This window comes from Manis javanica, chromosome 3 (genome assembly GCF_040802235.1).
Source record: "Manis javanica isolate MJ-LG chromosome 3, MJ_LKY, whole genome shotgun sequence".
NCBI lineage: Eukaryota > Metazoa > Chordata > Mammalia > Pholidota > Manidae > Manis > Manis javanica.
In genome coordinates, this window is record NC_133158.1 from 77,649,377 (window position 1) to 77,672,390 (window position 23,014).

The 23,014-nt window shown below is 37.5% G+C and overlaps 1 protein-coding gene across 10 annotated transcripts in view; it reads left to right on the forward strand.

Moving 5' to 3' along the window:
• The window catches only part of SENP7 (SUMO specific peptidase 7), a 195,622-nt gene that overhangs the window by 32,504 nt on the left and 140,104 nt on the right, over positions 1-23,014 (forward strand). For all 10 annotated transcript variants that reach the window (XM_073231720.1, XM_073231718.1, XM_073231719.1 and 7 more), the window contains one exon: positions 14,345-14,442. In XM_073231720.1, coding sequence (XP_073087821.1) covers positions 14,345-14,442 — 98 coding nt within the window. The remainder of the gene's footprint in view (positions 1-14,344; positions 14,443-23,014) is intronic.

A 23,014-nucleotide genomic window follows, 5' to 3' on the forward strand; every position in this document is an offset into this window, starting at 1 on the left:
TGCGATAAACATAGGGGTGCATACATCTTTTTCAAACTGGGCTGCTGCATTCTTAGGGTAAATTCCTAGGAGTGGAATTCCTGGGTCAGTGGTATTTCTATTTTTAGTTTTTTGAGGAACCTCCATACTGTTTTCCACAATGGTTGAACTAGTTCACATTCCTGCCAGCAGTGTAGGAGGGTTCCCCTTTCTCCACATCCTCACCAGTATTTGTCGTTGTTTGTCTTTTGGATGTTGGCCATCCTAACTGGTGTGAGGTGATATCTCATTGTGGGTTTTATTTGCATTTCTCTCATGATTAGCCATGTGGAGCACCTTCATGTGCCTGTTGGCCATCTGAATTTCTTCTTTGGAGAAGTGTCTGTTCAGATCCTTTGCACATTTTTTAATCAGGTTATTTGCTTTTTGTTCATTGAGGTGCATGAGTTCTTTATATATTTTGAATGTCAACCCTTTATCATATCTGTCATTTATGAATATATTCTCCCATACTGTAGGAGGCCGGACCCCTGGGCATCCGTGGAATAAATCCCACTTGGTCATGATGTATTATCTTTTTGATGTATTTTTTAATTTGTTTTGCCAACAGTTTGTTGAGGATTTTTGCATCTTTGTTCATCAGGGTTATTGGTCTCTAATTTGTTTTTGTGTGATGTCTTTCTGGTTTTGGTATTATAGTGATTCTGGCCTTATCATAGAATGAGTTTGGAGGTATTCCCTCCTCTTCTATTTTTTTGGAAAACTTTAAGGAGAATGGGTATTATGTCTTCTCTAAATCTCTGGTAAAATTCAGTGGTGAATCCTTCAGGTCTGGAGGTTTTGTTCTTGGGTAATTTTTTGATTACCGATTCAATTTCATTGCTGGTAATTAGTCTGTTCAAATTTTCTGTTTCTTCCTGGGTTGGTCTTGGAAGGTTGTAGTTTTCTAAAGTTGTCCATTTCTTGTAGGTTATTCAGTTTGATAGCATATAGTGTTTCATAGTATTCTCTAATAATTATTTGTATTTCTGTGGTGTCAGTAGTGATTTTTCCTTTCTAATTTCTGATTCTGTTTATGTGAGTAGACTGTCGTTTTTTCTTGATAAGTCTGGGTAGGGGTTTATCTATTTTGTTTATTTTCTCAGAGAACCAGCTATTGGTTTCATTAATTTTTTCTATTGTTTTATTCTTTTCAATTTTATGTATTTCTTCTCTGATCATTATTATGTCCCTCCTTCTCCTGACTGTGGGCCTCATTTTTTCTTCTTTTTCAATTTTGTTTAATTCTGAATTTAGAGTGTTCATTTGGGATTCTTCCTTCTTTAGATAGGCCTGAATTGCTATATACTTTCCTCTTAGAACTGCCTTCACTGTGTACCACAGAAGTTGGGGCATCATGCTGTTGTTTTCATTTATCTTCATATATTGCTTTATCTCTGTTTTAATTTGGTTATTGATCCATTAGTTATTTAGGAGCATGTTGTTGAGCTTCCATGTGTTTGTAAGCCTTTTGTTTTCTTTGTATAATATATTTCTAGATTCATACCTTTGTGGTCTGAGAAGTTGTGTAGTAGAATTTCAATCTTTTCAAATTTGCTGAGGCTGTTTTTGTTGCCTAGTATGTGGTCTATTCTGGAAAATGTCTCATGTGCACTTGAGAAGAATGTATATCCTTGTGCTTTTTGGTGGAGTGTATTGTAAATGTCTGTTAGGTTCATGTGTTCCAATATGTTGTTCAGTGCCTCTGTTTCCTTACTTATTTTCTGTCTGGATAACCTGTCCTTTGGAGTGAGTGGTGTGTTGAAGTCTCCTGAAATGAATTCATTGCATTCTATTTCCCCCTTTATTTCTGTTTGTGTTTGTTGTTCATATTTTGGTGTTCCTATGTTGGGTATATAGATATTTGTAAGGATTACATCTTGTTGAACTGACCCCTTTATCATTATATACTGTTCTTTTTTGTCTCTTGTTACTTTATTTGTTTTACATTCTATTTTATCTGATGCAAGTATTGCAACTCCTGCTTTTTCTCCCTATTGTTTGCATGAAATATCTTTTTCCATTCCTTCACTTTCAATCTGTGTATCTCTTTGTTTGAAGTAAGTCTCTTATAGGCAGCACATAGATGAGTCTTGCTTTTTTGTCCATTCTGTAACTCTGTGTCTTTTCACTGGTGCATTCAGTCCTTTTACATTTAGGGTGATTAAGAACAGATATGTAATTATTGCCATTGCAGGCTTTGGATTCGTGCTTCCCAAAGGTTCAATGGCAGCTTGTTTACTATGTAACAGTCTAACTTTAGTCACTTATTGCACTATTTCAGACACAATCTAAAGATTTTTTTCCTCCCTTCTTTTTCTTCCTCCTCCACTCTTTACATGTTATGTGTCATATTCTTTATTCTTTGTGTATCCCTTGACTGACTGTGGGTAGCTGATTTAGTCTTGTATTTTCTTAGTAATTAATTGTTCTACATCCTTTAGTGTGATTTTATTTTCTCTGGTGACAGCTATTTAGCTTTAGGAGCCTTTCCTTGTAGAGCGATTCCTCCAAAATACACTGTACAGGCAGCTGTGGGAGGCAGAGTCCCTCAACTCTTGCTTATCTGGAAATTGTTTAATCCCTGCTTCAAATTTAAACGATAATCTTCCTGAGTAGAATATTCTTGGTTTGAGGTCCTTCTATTTCATTGCATTAAATACATTTTGTCACTCCCTTCTGGCCTTAAAGGTTTCTTCTGAGAAGTCTGATGATAACCTGATGGGTTTTCCTTTATATGTGATATTTTTTCTCTCTCTGGCTGCTTTTAATACTCTGTCCTTGTCCTTGATCTTTGCCATTTTAATGATTGTATATCTTGTTGATTTCCTAGGATCCCTTGGGTTGGGACATCTGTTTACTTCCATGGCCTGAGTGACTTTCCTACCCCAGATTGGGGAAGGTTTCAACAATTTTTTCCTCAAAGACACTTTCCATTCCGTTTTCTGTCTCTTCTTCTTCTGGTACCTCTGTAATGCGAATATTGTCCTGTTTGTATTGGTTGCAGGTATATTCATTCTGAGAGATCCTTTTTTCTCTCTGTGCCTCAGCTTCTTTGTATTACTGTTCTGTAATTTCTATTTCCTTCACTGTATCCCCTACTTTGTCTAACCAGCTTTTGAATCCCTGCATTGTATGTTACATTTCAGATACCATATTTTTCAGTTTCTATTTCCGAAGTACTCCTTAAGGTCTTGTATATTTTTCTTTAGCTCCATGAGCATGTTTATGATTTTTATTTTGGAATCTTTATCAAGAAGTTTTGTGTTTTCAGTTTCACTTAGCCCTCTTTCTGGTGTTTGAGTGATTTTAGTTTGTACCAGGTTCTTTTGCTTTTTCATATTTTTAATGATTACTATGGAATAATAACTTTGTATAGGTGGTATCCTCTAGTGCCCAGAGCTCTAATCTCTGGAGCTCCCCAGCACCTGGAGCAGTGCGTGGGTCACATGTGTGCAGCGCTGTTGCCTGCCGCTGGTGCCTGCTGGGGGAGAAAGAGCTCTTTTCTGCTTCCTGGCTGCAGTGCCTGTCTCCATTGCCAGGGCCAGTGGGCTGAGTGTTCAGGAAGGAGCCTCTGTCCTGTGCCACTGTAGCTGCCGTAAGCGGGCCACCCTCTGGCTGGCCTGGCGCAATGATGGGAGCCATATGTTTGTGAACCAGTGCTAGCTGGGAGGAATGAGCTGTAGACTGTGTATTGCAGTAAGGGGCCTTGGCATTTTATTGCCAGCCAGGGCTATGGAGTGTGTGAAGTTCCTGAAAGTTTTCAGTCTGCAGTGCTAAGTGTGTTGGTACGATTTTGTCTACCTGTCTTTTCCCCTTTAGCAGCCCTCTTGGTGTTGGGAAGTTATACATAGTGCCTGCCAGTCTCTTATCCTGGAGTGGCCAGTTTTGGGTACCTGTTCTCCACAAGTGGCTAGAATCTCATTCTCTCTGTCTTTGCTTTCTAATTCCTCTAATCTCCTGAGCACCATGTAATGTGAATTTGTGCTCCCAGAGCAGATCTCCAGGGGTACATGTTAGCAGTCCTGGGCTTCTACTCCTCCCTGCTCAGTTTCTCTTCCTCCCACTGTTTAGCTGGGGTTGGGGTAGGGCTGGGGTCGTTGTGAATCAGGTCTTTGCTACTTTACCCTTTTCCATGAAGTCTTCTCTTTTCCCCAGATGTAGGCCATCTGTTGCCATCTTCTTTTCATTCTCTCTTTTAGGATTAGTTGTATTTGCTGTATTTTTCTGTTTTATGTGGTTTTTAATTTTTTATTAAGGTATGATTGAAATACACTCTTAAGAAGGTTTCCCAGGAAAAAACAATGTGGTTACTACATTTAACCATATTATCAACTCCCCACCCATACCCCAATGCAGTCACTGTACATCAGTGTAGCCAGATGCCACAGATTCACTATGTGCCTTCTCTGTGCTACACTGGTCTCTTCATGATCCCGCACACCATGTGTACTAAACATAATATCCCTCAATCACCTTCTCCCTCCCTCCCCACCCACCCTCCCCCACCCTTCCCTCTTGGTAACCACTAGCTCATTCTTGGAGTCTCTGAGTCTGCTGCCATTATGGTCCATCAATTTTGATTCATTGTTATACTCCACAAATGAGGGAAATCATTTAGCATTTGTCTTTCTCTGCCTGGCTTATTTCACTGAGCATAATATTCTTGAGCTCCATCCATGTTGTTGCAAGTGGTAGGATTTGTTTATTTCTTATGTCTGAATAGTATTCCATTGTGTATATGTACCACATCTTCCCTTTATCCATTCATCTACTGATGGACACTTAGGTTGCTTCCATATCTTGACTTTTGTAAAAAGTGCTGCGATAAACATAGGGGTGCATATGTCTTTTTGAATCTGAGAAGTTGTATTCTTTGGGTAAATTCCAAGGAGTGGGATATCCGGGTCAAATGGTATTTCTATTTTTAATTTTCTGAGGAACCTCCATTTTGCTTTCCACAGTGGTTGAAATATGCTTACATTCCCACCAGCAGTGTAGGAGGGTTCCCCTTTCTCCTCAACCTCGCCAACATTTGTTGTTCTTAGTTTTTTCATTGCTGGCCATGCTTACTGGTGTGAGGTGATATCTCATTGTGGTTTTAATTTGCATTTCCCTGATGATTAGTGATGTGGAGCATCTTTTCATGTGTCTGTTGGCCATCTGAATTTCTTCTTTGGAGAACTGTCTCTTCATATCCTCTGCCCATTTGTTAATCGGATTATTTGCCTTTTGGGTGTTGAGGCTTGTAAGTTCTTTATATATTTTGGATGTTAACCCCTTGTCGGATATGTAATTCACAAGTATATTCTCCCATATAGGATATACTTTTTGTTCTATTGATGTTGTCCTTTGCTGTACACAAACATTTTAGTTTGATGTAGTCCCATGAGTTCATTTTTGCTTTTGTTTCCCTTTCTCGAGGAAATGTGTTCAGGAAGAAGTTGCTCATGCTTATATTCAGGAGATTTTTGCCTGTGTTGTCTTCTAAGAGTTTTATGGTTTCATGACTTAAATTCAAGTCTTTAATCCATTTCGAATTTGCTTTTGTGTATGGGCTTAAACAGTAATCCAGTTTCATTGTCTTCATGTAGTTGTCCAGTTTTGCCAACACCAGCTGTTGAAGAGGCTGTCATTTCCCCATTGTATGTCCATGGCTCCTTTATCATATATTAATTGACTGTATATATTTGGGTTTATATCAGGTCTTTCTTGTCTGCTCCATTGGTCTCTATCGGTCTGCTCTAGTGCCAGTACCAAATTGTCTTGATTACTGTGGCTTTGTAGTAGAGCTTGAAGTTTGGAGCGTAATTCCCCCTGCTTTATTGTTCTTCCTCAGGATTGTTTTGGCTATTGGTGGTCTTTTGTGGTTCCATATGAATTTTAGGACGATTTTCTCTAGTTCATTGAGGAATGCTGTTGGTATTTTGATAGGAATTGCATTAAATCTATAGATTGCTTTAGGCAGCAAGTCCATTTTGAAAATATCAATTCTTCCTCTCCATGAGTACTGGATGTGTTTCCATTTATTGGTACCTTCTTTAATTTCTCTAATGAGTGTCTTGTAGTTTTCAGAGTGTAGGCCTTTTACTTCTTTGGTTAGGTTTATTCCTAGGTATTTTATTCTTTTTGATGCAATTGTGAATGGAATTGTTTTCCTGATTTCTCTCTCTGCTAGTTCATTGTTAGCATATAGAAATGCGACAGATTTCTGTGTATTAATTTTGTATCCTGCAGCTTTGCTGAATTCAGATATTAGATCTAGTAGTTATGGAGTGGATTCTTTGGGGTTTTTTATGTACAGTATGTCATCTGCAAACAGTGACAATTTAACTTCTTCCTTACCAATCTGGATGCATTTTATTTCTTTGTGTTGTCTGATTGTCATGGTAGGACCTCCAGTACTATGTTGAATATAAGTGGGGAGAGTGGGCATCCTTGTCTTGTTCCTGATCTTAAAGGAATAGCTTTCAGCTTCTTGCTGTTAAGTATGATGTTAGCTGTGGGTTTGTCATATATGGCCTTTATTATGTTGAGGTACTTGCCCTCTATACCCATTTTGTTGAGAGTTTTTATCATGAATGGATGTTGAACTTTGTCAAATGCTTCTTCAGCATCTATGGAGATGATCATGTGGTTTTGTCATTTTTGTTGATGTGGTGGATTATGTGGATGGATTTTCAAATGTAGTACCACCCTTGCATCCCTGGAATAAATCATTCTTGATCATGATGGATGATCTTTTTTGTGCATTTTTGTATTCAGTATGCTAATATTTTGTTGAGTATTTTTGCATCTATGTTCATCAGGAATACTGGTCTGTAATTATCTTTTTTTGTGGTGTCTTTGCCTGGTTTTTGTATTAGAGTACTGATGGTCTCATAGAATGAGTTTGGAAGTATTCACTCCTCTTCTATTTTTTGGAATACTTTAAAGAGAATCACTATTAGATCTTCAGTAAATGTTTGATAAAATTCGGCAGTGAAACCATCCCTGCCAGGACTTTTGTTCTTAGGTAGTTTTTTGATTTCTAGTTCAATTTTGTTTGTGGTAATTTGTCTGTTCAGATTTTCTGTTTCTTCCTTGGTCAGCCTTGGAGTGTTGTTTTTTTCTAGAAAGTTGTCCATGTCTTCCTGGTTATGCCCTTTGTTAGCACATAATTTTTCATAGTATTCTCTAATTATTCTTTGTATTTTTGTGATACCCTTAATGATTTTTCCTTTCTCATTTCTGATTCTGTTTGTGTAGGTTCTCTTTTTTTCTTGATAATTTTGGCTAGGGGTTTATCTATTTTGCTTATTTTCTCGAAGAACCAGCTCCTGCTTTTATTGATTCTTTCTATTGTTTTATTCTCAATTTTATTTATATCTGCTCTAATCTTTATTATGTCCCTTCTTCTACTGACTTTGGTCGTCATTTGTTCTTCTTTTTCTAGTTTCATTAATTGTGAGTTTAGACTTGTTGTATGGGATTGTTCTTTCCTGAGGTAGGGCTGTATTTCAGTATACTTTTCTCTTAGCATGGCCTTGGCTGCATCCCATAGTTTTTGTGTTGTTGAATTATTATTTTCATTTGTCTCCATATATTGCTTGGTCTCAGTTTTAATTTGATCATTGATCCATTTGTTATGTAGGAGCATGTTGTGAAGCACCAATGTGTTTGTGGGATTTTTCATTTTCTTTGCATAACTTATTTCTAGTTCCATACCTTTGTTTTATGGGAAACTGCTTGATACAATTTCAGTCTTTTTTAATTAACTGAGGCTCTTTTTGTTGCCTAGTATGTGATCTATTCTTGAAAATGTTCCATGTGCACTGGAGAAGAATGTATTCTGCTGCTTTTGGATATAGAGTTCTGTAGATGTCTGTTAGGTCCATTTGTTCTAATGTGTTGTTCAGTGCCTCTGGGTCCTTACTTATTTTCTGTCTGGTTGATCTCTCCTTCAGAGTGAGTGGAGTGTTGAAGTCTCCTAGAATGAATGCATTGCATTCTATTTCCCTTTTTAATTCTGTTAGTATTTGTTTCACATTTGTAGGTGCTCCTGTGCTGGGAGTAAAGATATTTATAATGGTTATATCTTCTTGTTGGATTGGCCACTTTATCATTATGTAATGTCCTCCTTTGTCTATTGTTACTTTCTTTGTTTTGAAGTCTATTTTGTCTGATACAAGTAGTGCAACTCCTGCTTTTTTCTCTCTTTTAGTTGCATGCAAAAAATATATATATTTTTCAATCTCTTCACTTTTAGTCTGTGTATGTCTTAGGATTTAAAGTGAGTCTCTTGTAGGCAACATATAGATACGTCTTGATTTTTTATCCATTCAGTGAGTCTATGTCTTTTGATTGGTCCATTAAGTCCATTTACATTTAGGGTGATTATAGATAGTCATGTACTTATTGCCATTGCAGCATTTAGATTCTTCATTACCAAAGTTTCAAGATTAACTTCCTGACTATCTGCGAGTCTAACTTAACTCACTTAATATGCTATTTCAAACACAATCTATAGGTTCTTTTCTTTTTCTCCTCCTTTTACTTCCTCCATTTTTTATATATTATATAGCATATTCTGTACTCTTTGTCTATCCCTTGATTGACTTTGGGGATACTTAATTTAATTTTGGATTTGCCTAATAATTAGCTGTTCTTCCTTTTTTACTGTGGTTGTATTACCTGTGGTGACAGGTATTAAACCTTAGAAACACTTCCATCTATAGCAGTCCCTCCAAAATAGACTGTAGAGATGGTTTGTGGGAGGTAAATTCTCTCAGCTTTTGCTTATCTGGAAATTGTTTAATCCCTCCTTCAAATATAAATGATAATCTTGCTGTATAAAGGAATCTTGGTCCCAGGCCCTTCTGCTTCATTGCATTAAATACATCATGCCACTCCCTCTTACCTGTAAGGTCTCTGCTGAGAAGTCTGATGTTAGCCTGATGGGCTTTCCTTTGTATGTGATTTTGTTTCTCTCTCTGATGCTTTTAATATTCTGTCTTTATCCTTGATCTTTGCCATTTTAATTACTATATGTTTTGGTGTTGTTGTCTTTGGGTCCCTTGTGTTGGCAGATCTGTGCACCTTCATGGCTTGAGAGACTATCTCCTTCCCCAGACTGAGGAAGTTTTCAGCAATTACCTCCTCAAAGACATTTTCTATCCCTTTTTCTCTCTTCTTCTTCTGGCACCCCTATAATGCAAATATTTTCCTGTTTGGATTGGTCACACAGTTCTCTCAATATTCTTTCATTCTTAGAGATCCTTTTTTCTCTCTGTGCTTCAGCTTCGTTGTATTCCTCTTCTCTAGTTTCTCTTTCATTTATCCTCTCCTCCACCATATTCAACCTGCTTTTACTTCCCTCCATTGTGCTCTTCAATGATTGGATCTCCAAATGCAATTCTTTCCTCAGCTCTTGAACATCTTTCCATACCTCCATTAACATGTTAAGGATTTTTAATTTGAACTCCATTTCGGGAAGAGTCACAAGGTCCATGTCATCTTCTCAGTAGTTATATTAATTTTACTCTGAACCAGGTTTCTTTGGCATTTCATATTTGTATATGGCGCTCTCTAGTGTCCAGAAGCTCTACCTTCTGGAGCTGCTCAGTCGGGGGGTCGCAGGGGCATGGTATTGGTGCCTGGGTGGATGAAAGAGCTGTTTCCTGCTTCCCGGCTGCTATGCATGTCTCCACTGCCTGAAACAGTGGTCCAAGCACACAGGTATAAGCCTTTATGCTTTCTGGTTGTACTTGCTGTAGACAGATCTTCTCTCTGGCTGGCCTAACACCAGGGTTGGGTTTACCCATTTGCGAGGCTGGTGCAGCTGGCTGGGAGAAAGGTGCAGTAGGCTGCTTATCACGGTGAGGGTCCTTAGAGCTGTGTAGCCAGCCAGGGGGCTGGAGTACCTGGAAATCATGAAAACTCCCAACCTGCTGGGCAGAGTGCACCTGGACAATTTTGTCTACCTTTCCTTTCTCCTGAGTAGTAAGCTCTGTGCAATTCTTGCCCCTTTAGCAGACCTCTTGCTAGGGGCTTCCTTGTTAGGAAGTCTCTCAGACTTCCCGCCTTTCTTTTGTCCCAGAGCAGCCAGATATGGATCTCTGCTTTCCACAAGCAGCTGGAATCTCAGTCTGTCCATAAATTTTCCTTGTCTTTGCTTTCCAATCCCGTAGTCATGTGAGCATAATGAAACACCATGAAATGTAGGTTTGTGCTCCCAGAGCAGATCTCCGGAGTTAGGTTTTCAGCAGTCCCGGGCCTGCACTTCCTCCCTGCTCCGTTTCTCTTCCTCTCGCCCATCAGCTGGGGTGGGAGAATGGCTTGGGTCCCGCTGGGCCACAGCTTTGGTACGTTAGCCTGTTCCATGATATCTGCTCTTTTCTCCAGGTGTATGCAGTCTGGCACAGTCCTCTTTGTTGTTCTTCTTTCAGGATTAGTTGTATTAATTATATTTTCATATTATATGCAGTTTTAGGAGGAAGCCTCTGTCTCACCTCTCATGCTACCATCTTTAATCTTTCTTTTATATGTGGTTTTGAGAGGAGGTTTCTGCCTCACTCCTCATGCTGCCATCTTAATTCCTGCTTTTAACCATTTTAAGAGTACAATTCACTGGCATTTAGTACATTCACATTGTTGTGTAACCATTATCACCATCTATTTCTAGATCTCTTTACATCTCTCAGAACTGAAACACTGTACCTGTTTAACAATAACTCTCCATTTATTACTCTCCTAGCCCCTGAGAACCACCAGTCTAATTTCTGTCTCTATGAATTTGACACTCTAGGTACTTAGTACAGCAAATCATACAGTATTTGTTTGTTTGTTTTTTTTTACTAGCTCATTTCACTTAGCATAATGTCATTGTGTTGGGAAAAACTAGTCTTCTGATTCTTCTTCACTCTCATGCTTCTGTATCTCTCTTCTGACACCAGATGTGTGTGGGTCCCCTTTCCCTCCCTCAGTCTTCCCCAAGCAATACTCTGCGTATACCAGCTGTGTGACCTACAATTTAACACAATTCTGTCATTGTCAATGTGGAGATAGAGTCGATCCCATAGGGTAAGGGGATCTTACCTGGGTCCCACTGTACTGTTCACATGCCAGTCACAAGTGCAGGTTATCACCTGTGCTTCTGATTGACTGTAAATCTGAGTTTCCCATGGCCCCTTCCTCCATTTCTAGAACTGCTCAGGGAAACACTTACTTATTTTTACCAGTTAGTTGAAAGATATAATAATGGATGCAGACAAACTGTTAGATGAAGAGATACATAGTTTGAGGTTTTGGACTGCTGCCAGGCAGTGTGGGAGGTCTCTCCCTGTGGATTAGGTGAAACTTTAACTTGGATGGGGAATGGTTCCTGACTCTCAATGAGAAACAATTCTCCAGCAGGTTGGAAGAGTACTTATAAGGAAGGAATTCACTAAAGCAAGAGTAGAAATGAATGGCAGCTGCTCTGCAGGCACCTGAGATCAGGAAAGTGAAGAGGTTAGGTGGGATAGCTCAGTGAACTCCTCGGCATAGGGCCGAGTCAGGGTCACCTGGAGTCCAGGGTCTGCTGATCTGCAGGTCGTGGGGACTAGCCCCTACCACCCAAGGATTTTGGGGAGCCACAGAGCACAGGTTAGAGTGATGTTAAGTTCTGAGAACTTCTCAAAGAAAGATTTGAAGTCAGGCTACTGAACAGCAGATCGCACAGTTGCAGTTCTGACTGGGTCACCCACATGACGAGAACTTTCAAGCCCAAATTAGCACCCTCATTAGCCCCTCCCTATTTAACAGAAGTAAAGCAGAGGCAGAGTGAAGACTTGGAAATAGAATGAAATAGCAAATTGACACTTACCAGTGGAAGAGCACAGAGAGAAAACACATAAGTTGAGCAGAGAGAAAGCTTTATTTTAAAATACACACTTAAGGATCGTGGAGGGCGGGTGACCTCAGAGAGGATGCACACTAAAAGGTTGGGGATTGTCTTTTAAGGATTCAGGAATGTGACAAAAGGTAGGGGTGTAGACTTGTCAAGAAGTCTCAAGATACTTAACTTTGATGAGAGATGTTTTATCTTCTCCATTATTAGTCCTCCAGCAAATTCTGCAAAATTAATTTAAGATAAGAAATCTATTGATCTGGTTTTTCTCCAGGATAGTGGCTTCCCTCAGGGAATATATCAGTTAAGACTGTTTGCCTTGCTTTTAGAGTGGGTTATTGTTCGTTTACCAAAGAATACATAAGGAATCTTTCTTTTCAATTCTGCTTTTTCTTTAAAATGGAATCTTAGCCTTAAGATGGGATCCCTCCTGTTTTTATACCTGTTATTTATATGATATATAAATACTATATCTGGGATATAGTATTTATATCTCAGCTATTTTTGGAAAATTAATCATGATGCCTGTGTCCTGTCTCTGCCGTATATCAGGAGAGCCCTGAGTGCAGGAGTTTCTGTACCTGTGGAGTTAGGGGTATGTCACCCTCCAGTATGTGGATAGGTTCACCAATCTGAAATCTCTGTGAACCCCATGCTATTGGGATTTTTACTGGGGCTTCCTCATGAGGCATGAGCAATTTTAAGTCTTTCTTCAGCTCCTCTTCCCTCTCTACAGAGGGAATTTGGCTTGGTCTTTCTGGTGACCAGCCCCCATCCAGGAGCCCATGCAAACTCGCCTCAGTAGTACAAAAGACAGTCCTATAACACAGAAAATTACAGAGGTTTTAGGAGCTTTGTGACAGGATCTGGAGGCAGAGACACACATATATATATATGAAAAAATATATATATATATGTATATATGGTTTTTTTTCCTGTTCTATTTCAGCCTTCAGGGTTCATCTGTGTTTAGCATATATCAGATTTTCTTTCCTTTTAAAGCTGAAAAATATTTCATTGTATGTGTATACCACATTTTGCTTATTCCCTTATTCATTGATTGAACTCTTGAGTTGCTTTCACATTTTATTTTGAACAGTGCTTCTATGAACACAAGTAAACAGATATCTCTGTGGAAGACAGTGTTTTTTTAAAAAAGTTGTATTGAGGTATATAGTTGACATAATACTACATTAGTTTCATCAACAGCATAGCTATTTGACAGTTACATACATTAAAAAATGCCCACCATAAGTGTAATTACCATCTGTCACCAAAGCTTTTACAGTATTATTGACTATATTACCTATGCTGTACTTTTCATCCCCATGATGTGTATTTTATAACTGGGAGTTTGTATCTTTTGATCCCCTTCACCTATTTTGTCTCCCACCCCCACTGCCCCTTGTAGCCACCAGTTCTCTGTATTTATGATCCTGTTTCTGGGCATTTTACTTTTGTTTGTGTTGTTTATTCATTTATTTTGTTTTTTCAATTCCACATATGAGTAAAATCATACGGTATTTGTCTTTCTGTATCTGACTAATTTTACTTAGCATAATACACTCTAGATCCATTCATGTTGTCATGAATGGCAAGATTTCATTCTTTTTTATGGCGAATACTCCATTGCTTGTATCTACCACATCTTATCCATTCCTCTCTTGATAGACAGGTTGCACTCATAGTTTGGCTGTTATAAATAATGATGCAGTAAACATAGGGGTGCATATATGTTTTTGAATTAGAGGTTTTGTTTTCTTTGGGTAAATACCCAGAAGTGAAATTACTAGATCATATGGCATTTGTATTTTTAATTTTTTATGCTGTTTTCCATAACAGCTTCAAGTGTTTAACCCTAGACATATGTAATCACCATACATTATTGTGAGAAAGCTATTATTACATCCATTTTCATAAAGGAACTAAAGCATTGAGAACGTAAGTTACTTGTCTAGATTAACACAGTATATATATTAAATAAATCAATTTTAACTTTTGTTTCTGGTCAGATTAAACCTAAATCTTGTTAATAAGATGTCTGCCTTTTCTAAGATTTTCCATGCAGCAATTCGTAGCTAACCAGTTGTTAATTCTTTCCAGCTGTTACAAATGTAATTACTTCAGAGTCACAGACCCTATTTAACTTGGTAGGAATAGTTTTTATTATTTATTTTAAACACATTAACAACTTTTCATACAAGCTTTTGGAATCTCTAAATGTTGATTTCCAGACTAAAGTCACCATTACATTTTAAAATGTTTTCCTTCTATTTTTTGGTGGACTTATATTTCTACACTAGCAAAAGAGTGTTTTATAGATCGCACTTTTTTTCTTCTCTGTGAACTACTATGATTTAGTTGTTTATTTTGAATTTCTAAATAAAAAGAAAATTTAAGTGCCTCTTAATCATCATATTTCTGTATTTATTATTAAAATTCCATTTTTTTTCCTAGTGGGAAAGAAGCCTAAGAAATAAGGTCCTCTCACTAGATCATAAAAGTAAAAAAGGAGTCTGTGGGCATCCTGTCGCTTCTAATACATCACCAGAAAGGTAAGATATGTGTGCGTGTCATAGGATGGGGCTTATACTATGTATAAATAAAGTGACCATAGGCAATTCATTAGGCTCTTGGGGTTTCACTGGCTACAACTCTTAAAATACAAGAATTGAATTCAGTGGACTCTAAGGTTAGTTCTAGGCTCTAATTTTCTGTGATTCTACATCGTCTTAGCTCCTTATTTTCATGCATTTGGAACATCCTGATAAACTTTAGCTGATAAAGCAGGAGTTAAATAGACTTATCACACTGCTTGATTAATCATTTGTGGTCTGTAATTAAAAAGTTGCTCCATTTAGTAGCTGTTGTCCTATAGTCATAATGTTAATGAATTATAGATATACTGAAATTTGGTGTCTTGAAGATTCAAATTGCAATTGCTTTCAGAAGGGATTTAGAGCATTTCAGGGTTGGACATCAGTAAGTGATTAAAAAGTTGTTATTTTATAAGGATATTGAATTTTCCTTATAAAAAGAAGATTGAATTAATAAAAAATGACAGTAGCAAAGTAAAAATTATAATTTTCAGGAGATTACACAAATTGGAAGACTGATTAGAGTTCTTGAATTTATGTCAGAGTACTCTATTAGCTACTTAGTCTTATTCTCCCTTTCAAGCGAATTGTCTGTGGGAAATAAAAAAAATATCATGACTCCAGTTCCTTATAAACACTTATTTTCCCTCCCTTCCTTTTACCCTTCTTCCACAGATGTCCTAGTGAGTGTGAAATGGTATCTCACAGTTGTTTTGATTTGTATTTTCTAATAACATTGAGTGTCTTTTCATGTACTTATTGGTCATTTGCATATCTTCCTTGGAGAAATGTCTTTTTAGATCCTTTGAACATTTAAAAATTGTTTTGTTTATCTTTCTGTTGTTGAGTTGCAAGAGTTCTTTACATATCCTAAATACAAGTCCTTGTCAGACATATGATTTACAAATATTTTCTCCTGTTAAGCTTTTCACTTTCTTGATGGTGTCCTTTGAAGTACAATAGTTTTTTCATTTTGAAGTCCTGCTTACCTATTATTCTTTTGTTGCAGTGCTTTTGTTGTCCTATAGTCTGTTGTCTAGTTGTCTATGTGTCTATAAAACTATTGCTCAATTTAAGGTCGTAATGATTTGCTCTGTGTTTTTTTTTAAAGAGTTTACAGTACTTAATTTTAGATTTAAGTCTGTTAGCCATTTTGAGTTCATTTCTTGTTGTGGTATGCGATGGGCATCCAAATGTATATTTTTCTTTGTGAATGTGTAGTTTTCCCAGCACCATTTATTGAACTGGTACCCATTTTCTTGGCACTTTTGTTGAAAATCAATTTACTAGTGATACAGGCTTTATTTCTGGATTTGGATTTCTCTTCCATTGATCTTTATATCATTCCTTTTGCCAGTACTAGTTTTGATAACTGCATCTTTGTAGTAAGTTTTGAAATAGGAACATATGAGTCTCCAACTTTGTGATATTTTTCAAGATTGTTTTGATCATTCTCGTTCCTTGTATTTTCACATGAATTTTAGATCATGCTGTCAATTTTAACAGAAAGGCCAGCAAGGATTCAGATGGGGGGAGGTATTGAATCTGTAGATCAATTTGGGGAACATTGCCATCTTCACAATATTAAGTCTTCTGATTCATGAACATGAGATAGCTTTCCATTTATTTAGGTCCTTTTCAATTTCTTTCAACAGTGTGGTAGTTTTCAATATGTCTTGGACATTTTTTTGTTCGTTTTTTTTCATCAGGTATTTTTTTATTTTTGATACCTCTGTGAATGGAATTTTTCTCTTGATTTTATTTTCAGGCCATTCATTGCTGGTGTATAGGAATTCGATTGATTTATGTGTTTTGACCTTATGTGTAGTAAGTTGTTTACATCTTATAATATTAGTTCAAGAAGTTTTTAGTAGGTTCCTTGGAATTTTGTGTATACAAAATCATGTTATCTATAAATAAAGACCGTTTTACTTTTTCTTTTCCAACTGGATGCCTTTAAGTTTTTCCTTTGCCTAATTGCCCTAGCTAGAACATCTAGTGCAATGCGGAGTGCAAGTGGTGAGAGGGGCATTTTTATTTTGTTCCCACTCTCAGAGGGAAGCATTTCATATTTCAACATTAAGTATGATGATAGCTGTAGGTTTCTCATAGATGCCCTGCTATTGTTTGAATGTTTCTGTTTTCCTCCTCCACCCCCAATTCATAGGTTGAAATCCTTATGTTATGTAAGTTATGTAATTTGTTGACATAGTTTTGTTCATAGTATTCTCTTACAATCTTTTTAATTTTTGTTATTGTTAGATCCCTCTTTCATTCCTGATTTTAGTAATTTGAGTCTTCTCTCTCACTTTTTTTTTTTGGTTTTGGCTACCCAAAGATTTGTTAAATTTATTGATCTTTACAAAGAACTCACTTTTGGTTTCACCAGTTTTTTCTTTTGGTTTTCTATACTCTGTTTATTTCCACCATAATCATTTCTTTGTTTCCCTTGTTTTGTACATAGTTTGTGCTTTTTCTAACTTTGGTCAGGTTATTGATTTGTGATCTGTCTTCTCTTCTGATACAAGCATTTAGTTTTAAATGTTCTTCTGAGCACTGCATTAACTACATCTTATTAGTAGTTATTTTAGTGTGTTGTGATTTTCTTTTCATTTAATCTCAAAAGTACTTTCCAATTTCTTGTATGATTTCTTCTTTGACACATTTGTTATAAAAGTGTGTGTTGTTTAATTTCTGCATAATTTTAAATTTTAAAGTTCTCCTTTTATAATTTTTAAAACAGATATAATCGAAATATTTCAAATGTACATGTTGATTCAATATTTGTATATATTGTGAAATTATTACCATAATAAGTTTAAAAACCATTACCACGTATAGTTAGAAAATTTTTTTCTTATGATGAGAATTTTTAAGATTTGTTACCTTAGCATGGTTATGACTTTTGTTTTGAATTCTTTTTCAGGAAGATTGGTTATATCTGTCTCAGCAGGCCCTCTCGCTGGGGTTGTCTGAGTGATTTTTGACTGTCAGATTCTTCTGCCTTTTCATGGCAGTAGAGGTGATTGCAGACTGGTGGCATGTGTGTCAGCTGGGAGAACAAAGTCCCTTCCTGCTTGCTGGTCGCCTTGTCTTTCTCCACTGCTTGTGTCGATTACCTGCACACAGGGAGCAGTCTCTGGGATAATCTCCTGAGCCGCCGTGTGCGGGGCGGCCCACGGAATAGCTTAGGGCCCAGCAGGGCATGGCAGACATGCTGGCTGTGTTCTCCTGTGAGAACGGCGCCCCTTCGTGACTTCCTTACCTTACTCTGGCTTCAGCTGCCCCTGCCGGTTACCTGCACACCGGGAACAGTGTATGGAATAATCTCCTGAGCTGCTGTGGGTGGGGTGACCCTTGAGATAGCCTAGTGCAGTGCCAGGGCTGCAAATATGCTGGGTCAGTTCTCCTGCAAGAATGGCGCCCCTTTGTGCCTTTCGGACCTTGCTCTGCCTTCCTCTGTCTGAACCGGGCAGTTGCACACGTGCGGCAGCCTCTTGGTCTGTCCCGGTTAGCTGTGTGCTGGGAGAAGACTCTGTGTGGTTGCTGTGGGCGGGGCTGTTTTCCGGCTGCTTCTCAGCAGTGAACGGTCAATGTTTTGCTTACAGCCCCGGCCAGGGGGAATGAATGGCATGCTGCTTATCGTAGTGAGGGGCTTCGGCACTGTGTTACCCCCCTAGGGGGTTAGGGTGCCTGAAATTCCTTAAGAGTGCTGGGCTGAGTGTGCCAGGACAATTTTGTCCAGTTGTTAAGCCCTTGTCCATTTAAGACTTTTATAAAGCTCCCACTTTTCTTTTGTGCCAGGGGAGCCAGCCATGGGGACCTGCTCACAGTCTCTGTTTCGGATTTTACTTTTCCGTTTCTCTAATATCTAGTACACCATGCAATGTGTGTCTGTGATCCCGGTGTAGATTACTAGGGCTGGTTATTTAGCAGTCCTGTGCTTCCACCCCCTCCCCACTCTGACTCCTTTCCTCCCACTGGTGAGCTGGGGTGGGGGGAGTGCTCAGGTCCTGCCAGGTCACGGCTTTGTATCTTACCCTTTTCATGAGATGCTGAGTTCTTGTAGATGTAGATGTAGCCTGGCTGTTCTGTATCTTCTGGTCTCTCTTTTAGGAATAGTTGTATTTGTTGTATTTTCAAAAATATATATGGGGGAGGAGATTTCCACCACCCTACTCACACTGCCATCATGAGTCCCTCCTGTGTAGGTCTTTTTGAATCTGCAATCTTGTTTTCCTCAGCTAAATTCCTAGAAGTAGAATTCCTGGATTAAATGATATTTCTATTTGTAGTCTTTTAAGGAACCTCCATACTGCTTTCCAGAATGGTTAAACTAGTTTACATTCCCATCAACAGTGTGGGAGGGTTCCCTTTCTCTGCATCCTCACCAGCATTTGTTATTCCTTGTCTTTTGGATGTTGGCCATCCTAACTGGTATGAGGTGATATCTCATTGTGGTTTTAATTTGCGTTTCCCTAATGATTAGTGATGTGGAGCATCTTTTCATGTGTCTGTTGGCCATCTGAAGTTCTTCTTTGGAGAGCTGTCTGTTCAGCTCCTCTGACCATTTTTTAATTGGATCATTTGCTTTTTATTTGTTGAGGAGCATGAGCTCTTTATATGTTTTGGATATTAGCCCTTTAATGGCATACATCATTTATGAAAATTTTCACCCATACTGTAGGACATCTTTTTGTTCTGCTGATTTTGTTCTTTGCTGTACAGAAGCTTTTTAGTTTGATTAGTGACATTTGTTTATTTTTGCTTTTGTTTCTCTTGCCTGAGGAGATATGTTCATGAAAAAGTTGTTCATTTGTATATTCAAGATATTTTTGCCTGTTTTATTGTATGAGTTTTATGTTTTCATGACTTACATTCAGGTCTTTGATCCATTTTGAATTTACTTTTGTGTATGGAGTTAGTAATCCAGTTTCATTCTCTTCCATATTGCTGTCCAGTTTTGCCAACACTAGTTGTTGAAGAGGCAATCATTTCCCCAATGTATATTCATGTTTCCTTCATTTGTGGGTTTGTACTAGGGCTCTCTATTCTGTTCGATTCATCTATAGGTCTATTCTTATTCCACTACCAAATTGTTTTCATTAGTGTGCCTTTGTAGTAGAGCTTGAAGTTATGGAGCATAATGCCCCCATCTTTGTTCTTCCTTCTCAGCATTACTTTGGCTATTCTGGGTCTTCTGTTGTTCCATATGACTTTCAGAAGTATTTGCTTTAGTTTGTTGATGAATGCTGTTCATATTTTGATAGGAATTGCATTGAATCTGTAGATTGCTTTAGACAGGATGGCCATTTTGACAATATTAATTTTTCCTATACATGCATATAGGATAGACTTCCTTTTATTGGTGTCTTCTTTAATTTCCCTCATGAGTGTCTTGCAGTTTTCAGGGTATAGGTCTTTCACTTTGTTGGTTATGTTTATTCCAAGATATTTTTCTCTTTTTGATGCAATTGTAAATGGAGTTGTTTTCCTGACTTGTCTTTCTGCTAATTTGTTGTTAGTATATAGAAATGTGATAAATTTCTGTATTAATTTTATATCCTTCAACTTTGCTGAATTCAGTTATTAGATCTCATAGTTTTTGGAGGATTCTTTAGGGTTTTCTATGTATAATATCATATTGTCTGCAAACAGTGAGAGTTTAACTTCTTCCTTACCAATCTGGATGCCTTTTATTTCTTTGTGTTGTCTGACTACCATGGCTAGGACCTCCAGAACTGTGTTGAATAAAAGTGGTGGAGAGTTGGCATCCTTGTCTTGTTCCTGATATTAGAGGAAAGGTTTCAGCTTTTTGCTGTTAAGTATGATGTTGACTGTGGGTTTGTCATCTGTGGCCTTTATTATGTTGAGGTGCTTACCTTCTATACCTATTTTGTTGAGCGTTTCTTTCAAGAAGGGATGTTGAATTTTGTCAAATGCTTTCTCAGCACCTATTTTTGATCATGTGATTTTTGTTCTTTTTGTCGATAATGGTGTATGATGTTAACTGATTTTCGAATATTTTCCATCCTTGCATTCATGGAATAAATCCCACTTTGTTGGATGGATGATCTTTTTGATGTATTTTAGAATTCATTTTCCTAATATTTTGTTGAGGCTTTTTGCATCTTTGTTCATCAGGAATGTTGGTCTGAAATTTTCTTTTTGTGTGGTGTCTTTCTGGTTTTGCTATTATAGTGATGCTGGCCTCAGAGAATGAGTTTGGAAGTATTCCCTCCACTTCTATTTTTTGGAAAACTTAAAGGAGAATGGGTATTATGTCTTCTCTAAATGTCTGGTAACATTCATCAGTGAATCTATCTGGTCTGGGAATTTTGTTCTTGGGTAGTTTTTTGATTACCAATCCAATTTCATTGCTGGTAATTAGTCTGTTCAGATTTTCTGTTTCTTCCTGGGTTGGTCTTGGAAAATTGTATTTTTCCAGAAAGTTGTCCATTTCTTCTAGGTTACCCAGTTTGTTAGCATATAATTTTTCATAGTATTCTCTAATAATTCCTTGTATTTCTGTGATGTCGGTAGTGATTTTTCCTTTCTCATTTCTGTTTATTTATGTAGATTCTCTTTTTCTCTTAATAAGTCTTGCTAGGGGTTTATCTATTTGTTTATTTTCTCAAAGAAGCAGCTCTTGGTTTCATTAATTTTTCTATTGTTTTATTTTTCTCAATTTGGTTTATTTCTTCTCTGATCTTTATCATGTCCTTCCTTCTACTGACTTTGGGCCTCATTTATTCTTCTTTTTCCAGTTTGAGTAATTGTGAATTTTGACTGTTCATTTGGGATTGTTCTTCCTTCTTTAGATAGGTCTGGACTGGTATATACTTTTTTCTTAGAACTGCCTTTGTTGCATCCCACACATTTTCTGGTTTTGAATTATTGTTGTCATTTGTCTCCATATATTGCTTGATCTCTGTTTAATTTTGTCACTGATCCATTGATTATTTAGGAGCATGTTGTTAAGCCTCCATGTGTTTGTGAGCCTTTTTGTTTTCTTTTTATAACTTATTTCTAGTTTCACATCTTTATGATTGGAGAAGGTAGCTGGTAAAATTTTAATCTTTTTGGATTTACTGAGGTTCTTTCTGTGACCTAGTATGTGATCTCTTCTGAAAAATGTTCCATGGGTGATTGAGAAGAATGTGTATCCTGTTGCTTCAGTGTGTAGTGTTCTGTTCTAATGTGTTGTTCAGTGCCTCTGTCTCCCTACTTATTTTCTGTCTGGTTGTTCTGTCCTTGGCAGTCAGTGGTGTGTTGAAATCTCCTAAAATGAATAGATTGCATTCTATTTCCTCCTTTAGTTCTGTTAGTATTTGTTCCCCATATTTGGGTGCCCCTATGTAGGTGCATAGATATTTATAATGGTTATATCCTCTTTTTTGGTGATCCCTTTATCATTATATAATGTCTTTCTTTGTCTCTTGTTACTTTCGTTGTTTTGAAGTCTACTTTATCTGATATAAGTACGGCAACTCCTGCTTATTTCTCCCTATTGTTTTCATGAAACATCATTTCCATCCCTTCAGTTTCAGTCTGTGTATGTCTTTTGGTTTGAAGTGAGTCTTTTGTAGGCAGCTTACAGATTTGTCATGCTTTTTTATCGATTATGTAACTATGTGTCTTTTTTTTTTTTTTTTTTTTTTTTTTTTTTTTTTTTTTTGAGAGGGCATCTCTCATATTTATTGATCAAATGGTTGTTAACAACAATAAAATTCAGTATAGGGGGGTCAATGCTCAATGTACAATCATTAATCCATCTCAAGCCTAATTCTCGTCAGTCTCCAATCTTCTGAAGCATAACGAACAAGTTCTTACATGGTGAACGAATTCTTACAGAGTGAATAAATTCTTACATGGTGAACAGTACAAGGGCAGTCATCACAGAAACTTTCGGTTTTGATCATGCAATATGACCTATAAACCATCAGGTCAAATATGAATATTCATTTGATTTTTGTACTTGATTTATATGTTGATCCCACATTTCTCCTATTATTATTATTATTTTTATTTTTAATAAAATGCTGAAGTGGTAGGTAGATGCAAGATAAAGGTAGAAAACATAGTTTAGTGCTGTAAGAAGGCAAATGTAGATGATCAGATGATCAGGTGTGTGCCTATGGACTAAGTATTAATCCAGGCTAGACAAGGGCAGCAAGACATCCACGGATGCAGAAGATTTCTCTCAAAGCAGGGGGGGTGAGGTTCTGAGCCTCACCTCTGTTGATCCCCAAATTCTCACCAGATGGCCCCCCTGCGACTGTGCCTGTCTTAGGTTGTTCCTCCCTTGAGGAATCTTACCCGTCTCTGGCTAACCAGTCATCTTCCGGGGCCATACAGGGAAATGTAAAGTTGGTAAGTGAGAGAGAAGCCATATTGTTTGCAAAGGTTAGCTTTTTACTTCTTTGCAGATTTATGCCCTGTGGCTTCTATGCCCAGCACTTGTCTCGAGGTATCTTTACCACCTGGAGGAATTATGATACTCGGTAAATTCGATATGAGGCACGAATTC